This window comes from Chaetura pelagica, unplaced genomic scaffold (genome assembly GCF_000747805.2).
Source record: "Chaetura pelagica isolate M959 unplaced genomic scaffold, ChaPel_1.0 scaffold290, whole genome shotgun sequence".
In the NCBI taxonomy this organism is placed as follows: Eukaryota; Metazoa; Chordata; class Aves; order Apodiformes; family Apodidae; genus Chaetura; species Chaetura pelagica.
Window position 1 is genome coordinate 327,030 of NW_009951792.1, and position 6,042 is coordinate 333,071.

At 62.4% G+C, this 6,042-nt stretch overlaps 1 protein-coding gene across 1 annotated transcript in view; it reads left to right on the forward strand.

Moving 5' to 3' along the window:
• GPAT2 (glycerol-3-phosphate acyltransferase 2, mitochondrial) overlaps nt 1–5,359 on the forward strand; it is a 9,756-nt gene extending 4,397 nt beyond the window's left edge. Inside the window, exons 8-20 of the mRNA XM_010002709.1 lie at nt 421–600; nt 1,141–1,251; nt 1,542–1,618; nt 1,706–1,815; nt 2,045–2,115; nt 3,230–3,494; nt 3,909–4,057; nt 4,145–4,222; nt 4,311–4,412; nt 4,489–4,585; nt 4,690–4,773; nt 5,083–5,156; nt 5,243–5,359. Coding sequence (XP_010001011.1) covers nt 421–600; nt 1,141–1,251; nt 1,542–1,618; nt 1,706–1,815; nt 2,045–2,115; nt 3,230–3,494; nt 3,909–4,057; nt 4,145–4,222; nt 4,311–4,412; nt 4,489–4,585; nt 4,690–4,773; nt 5,083–5,156; nt 5,243–5,359 — 1,515 coding nt within the window. The remainder of the gene's footprint in view (nt 1–420; nt 601–1,140; nt 1,252–1,541; nt 1,619–1,705; nt 1,816–2,044; nt 2,116–3,229; nt 3,495–3,908; nt 4,058–4,144; nt 4,223–4,310; nt 4,413–4,488; nt 4,586–4,689; nt 4,774–5,082; nt 5,157–5,242) is intronic.
• Nucleotides 5,360–6,042: the final 683 nt, after the last annotated feature.

The window sequence follows — 6,042 nt, forward strand, 5'->3', positions numbered from 1 at the left end:
GGGGGGGCCGCAGGTGGCCGGGGGTGCCCCGCCCCTCCAGCCCCCCCCTCCGGTAAGGCCTGTTGGGCACCCAGACCCTGCTGGGGGAACAGGGAATGCTCAGGACCCCCAGGGGCAGTGGGATGCAAAGTGGTGTTCCCCCCCACCCAGAGCCTTGCTCAGCCGTCTAGGAGGGGTTTTCCTGCCCTGGAGGACAGAGGGGACACGAAGCAACAGGGACAAGGAGCTCCCAGAGGTTGTTCTGGCCACGGTAAGTCCATCTCGGGGTGCTGGGAGGGCTGAAACACCCCAAGAGTGCCCAGTGGAGGCATCTGGGGGGCTCTTAACTGCCCTTCAGTACTGTGGGCTGGGTGCTGCACCCCTTTTTTTTTTTTTTTTTTTTTCCCCAACCCCACCCCAGTACGTGGAGGGGGGGCTCAGCAGGCTCTGCTGATCTTCCTGGAGGAGCCCCAGGCCCCCTGGCAGCTGTCGGGCCCTGCTCGGGCCTGGCTGGTTGCCCTGCTCCGCGCCCTGCGCCGCCACGCCGTGCCCGACCTGCTGCTGCTCCCCGTCGGCATCGCCTACGACCTGGTGCCAGGAGGTCTGCAGCAGCATGGAGAGGTGAGGGAGTGGTGGGAAAGGGCCTGGAAGAGCAGAGAATCATCTCAGCACAGAGTGGGTTGGAAGGGACCTTGAGGATCGTCCAGTCCCAGGACAGCAGGGACACCTCCCAGCAGCCCAGGCTGCTCCAAGCCCCATCCAACCTGCCCTTCAACACCCCCAGGGATGGGGCAGCCACAGCTTCCCTGGGCAACCTGGGCCAGGCTCTCACCACCCTCACAGGGAAGAATTCCCTCCTCATGTCCAACCTCCATCTGAAATCATCTCAAGTCCACCCATTACCCAGCACCACCCAGTCCCCACCAACCCATGCCCAGGGATGGAGCAGCCACAGCTTCCCTGGCCAAGCTCTCCCACGGTCTCACCCTGGTTCTGGAGGTATCTGGAGCTCCTTCAGCTACTGGAAGGTGCTCCCTGGAGTCTTCTCTTCTCCAGGCAGAACCAAGAGGTGCTCCAGCCCTCAGATCATCTCCATGACCTCCTGGTCTTGCTCCAGGTCTTTTCCCCCCCACTAACACTTCTGTCCCCTTCTTGCCCCAGTGTCCCCCCCGTCCCCTCAGCCTGGGCTCCTGCCTGTGGATGCTGTGCCGGGCGTTGCGCCAGCCCCGCGGCTTTGCCCGCGTGGACTTTGCCCAGCCCTTCTCCTTGCAGGTACAGCAGCCATGGATCCCACCAGGAATCCTGCCTGGTGGGAGTGGGGAGGGTGGGGAAACACCTGCAGGTCAGATGGGGGGGCTGGGAGGGATCTGGTGTCTTCCAGGGGGGGGATCCAGTGTCCTCCAGGTGTCCAGTGTACTCCAGGGACTCTGGTGATCCCACCTTTAGGGGAAGCTGGGAGGGGTTTCAGGGTCCCTGGGGACATGTCCCCCCTCAGGGATCCACCCCCCTGTGTTGGTGCTGGGTGCTGCCAGTGCCCATGGGCTCTTTTGTCCCATTTGCAGGAGTTTGTGGCCAAAAAGCTGGTGATCAGTGGGGAGACCCTGGAGGAGCTACTGCTGCCCGCCATCCTTGGCACCTGGTGAGCCAGGGCCTGGACAGGGGGGCAACACTTCACCTCTCACCCCCACTTCTAGCCCCACTTTCCCCCCTCCCCCCATTTCTTCAGCCCTGTTCTGCCAGAGGCCAAGATCAGGAGTCCCAGCCCCACTGTGGCCAGCAGCTCAGAGGAAGAGGAGGAGATGTTGGTGATGAAGCTGGGCCTGCACTGCCTGAGCGGTGAGGGGTCTGTGGGGGGTCCTGGGCTGTCCCCCTGTCTGTGCAGACCTGTGGGTCTTGCCAGGTCCCCCCAGTCTTTGTGCTGTTACCAGTGATTTTGGGGCCACCACGTGTTCCCCAGTTGGAAATGAAGAGCCTGAAAAATCTGGGAGGGCTGGTGGTGGTGGGCACCCGCTGGGTGACATCTATGGGGTGACCCCCCCAACCTGTAGCTCTTCCCAAATCCCAGACACCATGGCCTGCTCTGCCATCATGGCTGTGGACATCACGTCGGCCCTTCTGCTGTACAAGCATCGCCAGGTGAGACCAGGAGCTCTTCCAGCTTTCTTCTCCTTTGGGAATGAGAGTCCCAGCTCATCCTCTTCTTCTGGAGAAGCTGTTGGCTCATGGCATAGACAGGCGGACTCTTCAGTGGGTGATGGCCAAGCCCAGGGAGTTGTGGTGAATGGAGTTCAACCCAGTTGGTGGGTGGTGTCCCCAGGGCTCCGTGTTGGGGCTGGTCTTGTTGAACACCTTTATCCATGATCTAGATGAGGGGACTGAGTGCTCCTTCAGGAAGGTTGCAGGTGACAAAAAGTTGGGTGGAAGTGTTGATCTACCTGAGGGTAGGAGAGGGACCTGGACAGGCTGGATCCATGGGCCAAGGCCAGTTGTATGAGGTCCAACCAGGCTCAGTGCTGGGTCCTGCACTTGGGTCACACCAACCCCAGGCAAAGGGGAAGAACAAAGTGCCAGAGGGAAAAGGACCTGGGGGTGCTGGTCACAGCAGCTGAACATGAGCCAGTGTGTGCCCAGGTGGCCAGGAAGGCCACCAGCACCCTGGCTTGTGTCAGCAGCAGTGTGGCCAGCAGGACCAGGGCAGGATTGTCCCCCTGTGCTGGGCACTGCTGAGGGGGCACCTTGAATCCTGGGGTCAGTTTTGGCTCAGAAAAGGGACATGGATGAGCTGGAGGGTGTCCAGAGGAGGGCAAGGAAGCTGGGGAAGGGTCTGGAGAACAAGGAGGCTCTGGAGAACTTGTGAGGAGCAGCTGAGGGAGCTGGGGGTGTCCAGCCTGGAGAGAAGGAGGTTGAGGGGAGACCTTCTGCTCTGCAACTGCCTGAGAGGAGGTTGGAGCCAGGGGGGTCGGGCTCTGCTCCCCAGGAACAAGTGATGGGACAAGAGGAAACGGCCTCAAGTTGCCCAGGGGAGGTTGAGGTTGGATCTTGGGAACAATTTCTCCATGGAAAGGGTTGTCAGGCCCTGGCCCAGGCTGCCCAGGGCAGGGGGGGGTCCCCATCCCTGGAGGGGTTTCCAAGCCCTGGAGATGGTGCTGAGGGACATGGGTTGGTGGGGACTGGGCAGTGCTGGGTGAACGGGTGGACTTGGTGTTCTTGGAGGTCTTTTCCAAATGTGACCATCCTGTTGTTCCTCCAGGGAGTCCTCCTCTCCAGGCTGATGCTGGACTTCTCCTGGCTGCTGGAGGAGATCCTGCTGCGCCGGCATGACGTGGGCTTCTCAGGGCAGCTGCGCGCTGTGGTCTGGCACAGCCTGCGCCTGCTCGGCCCCCACGTCACCTTCTACCACCTCAGGCCCCTCGGGGACGTCCTGGTGGTCCCCGAGGCCTCGGCTGAGGCCTGGAGGGAGCTGGGCCACCACAGCACTGCCCTCCTGCCTGTCTTCGCCTGCGAGGCCGTGGGAGGTGAGGAGGGAGGTGTGAGGGGAATGGGTGACACCAGGAATGGGTGACACTATGGGACTGAGTGACGTGAGGGACAGGTGACACCAGGGGATCAGTGACACCAGGGGCAGGTGACGCCAGGGAAATCAGTGACACCAGGGATGGGCAATACCAAGGGAATCTGTGACACAAAGGACAGGTGACACCTGGGGGAATTGGTGACACCAAGGCAATCGGTGACACTGGGACAGGCAACACTGGGGGTAATCAGTGACACCAGGGATGGGCAACTCTGGGGGAATCACTAACACCAGAAGGGTGGTTGCCACCAGGAACTGGTGCCACCAGAGGGATTGGTGCTACCAGGGCTGGGTGGTGCTGGGGGGATTGGTGCCACCAGGGCTGGATGCCATCTGGGTGCCCCCACCCCCCCAGCCTGTGCCATCCGAGCCCTCCTGCTGGAGCTGCTGCCGTTCCTGGGAGGCCCCCCTGGGCCCCCCGGCATCATCCTGAGCCAGGGTGAGCTGCACCAGAAGACCCTGGAGCTGCTCCAGCTGCTGCCCCCCAACCTCCTGGGGCTCCAGGTGGGAGCTGGGGGTGCGGGATGGGGGCGGTGCCACCCCTTGAGGTCCTCTGTCACCACTGCCACTTCTTGTCCCTTTGTCCCCCAGCCCTGCCAGCCCCTGGAATGCCAGAGCCAGGACATCTTGGACAAGCTCCTCCTGTGTGGGCTCCTGCAGGCTGAGGAGGTGGGTGTCACCCCCCTCAGGCGTCCCCCCCTGCTCCCTGAGGTCTTGACCACGATGGGGATGAGGGTCCCATGTGTGTGTCCCCTAGGAGAACGAGCACTGGCTCTGTGACGTGTCCTCGCAGCCCTGGCCTGGGATGGACTTCACTGACAGTGACAGCGAAAACGAAGTCCCCAAGCGCTGCTTCAAGGTACCAAGGTGCCCCCAACCCCCCGGGACCCCCCTCAGCTCCTCACTGACCTTCAGCCTCACCCCCCACCCCCTAGGTGAGTGAGCCCCCGGGCTGCCCCGGCCTCCTCCTCTTCCTCTGCCGCCTCCTCGGCCCCGTCCTGCGCAGCTTCACCGGAGCCGCTGGCTTCGAGGGTGGGCAATCCTCTGCCTGGAGTGGGCAACTGCTTCTCTAAACACACCAGCCCCCTGCCCAGGGGCTGGGGTTTGACCCCTCCTCTCCCCACTGTGCCCCCCAGAGGCAGCCTGTCTGGAGGACCTGCTGCAGTTCCTGGCCCAGGAGGAGGGCTGGGGTGAGTTGGGGGCGGGAGGTGGCCTGGAGGGTCAGCACACCCCCCTGCCCCAGGCCAGGGGTGTCTGGGGGGTCAACACTGTTCCCCTCAGGCCAGGTTGGGAGGGGTCTGGGGGTCGGAACCTCACTCCCCTCAGAGCCCATCCAGTGGGTCTGGGGGTTGGAACCCCCCCTCAGAACTAGTCCAGGGGGGGCCTAGGGATAATCACACACACACCCCAAACCAATCTGGGGGGGGTCTGAGGGTCATCACCCACACCCCAGAGCCAGGCCACAGGGGTCTGGGGGTCAGGATCCCCCTCTGAACCAGTCTGGGGGTGCCCCACAGCTGTTCCTTCAGGCACTTCTCCCCGCACAGGCCCCCCCAGCAGGAGCCTGGCCCTCAGCTCACTGCAGACCTTCAGGGAGATGGGGGTAAGCATGGCTGGACCCTGCCAGCCCCCCAGAAAAACTCAGACCCCAAACTGCTCCCCCTTGATTCACCCCGTGACCCACCCCAGGTGCTGGAGGAGGTGCAGACCCCCACAGGTCCCCAGCTCCAGCTCCCCCAGCCCTTCCTCACTGCCACCAACCGGGAGAAGCTGGAAGCCTTTATCCACCAGTTCACCCAGTCGTAGGCACCCAGGGAGCTGGGATCAGGTAATGCCCCTGGCTCCTGCTTTTATTAAACCCTGGGGGAGGACGGACTTGGGGGCGAGGTCTGGGGGTGGTGGGGCTGCCAAATTGGGGTGAAATGGGTCAAACTGGTGTCTTCACACCACCTTGTTGCGGATGGTGCCCAGCTCCTCGATCTCACACTCCACCTCGTCTCCTCTCTGTATGGGGGGGTAATGGGGACACATGTAAAGGTGTATCCATTTTTTTTTCAAGTCTCCCCCATTTTTTCAAGGCCTTCCCTTTTCTTTCAAGCCCCCTTCCCTTTTCCCCTCACCTTCAGAAAGATGGGGGGCTTCCGAAATGCCCCCACCCCCGCAGGGGTCCCCGTAAGCAAAATGTCCCCAGGGACCAGCGTGACAAACCTGGGGGGGGATGAGTATGACAAGAGGTGTCACTTGTAGTCCCCTGACATTCCTGGGGGGACAGGGGGAATATGGGGATGCCCCCTGACCCCAACCCCACCAAGACTTACCGGGAGACCCAAGCAATGAGTTTGGGGATGGGGAAGATGAGTTGGTTGGTGTTGCTGTCCTGCATCAGCTGTCCATTGACCCTGCACTGGATCCGCAGGTTGTGGACGTCTGCAGGGACAGAGGGGACATGTCACACCGGGGGACAACAAGGGACAGCGTCATGAGACCCC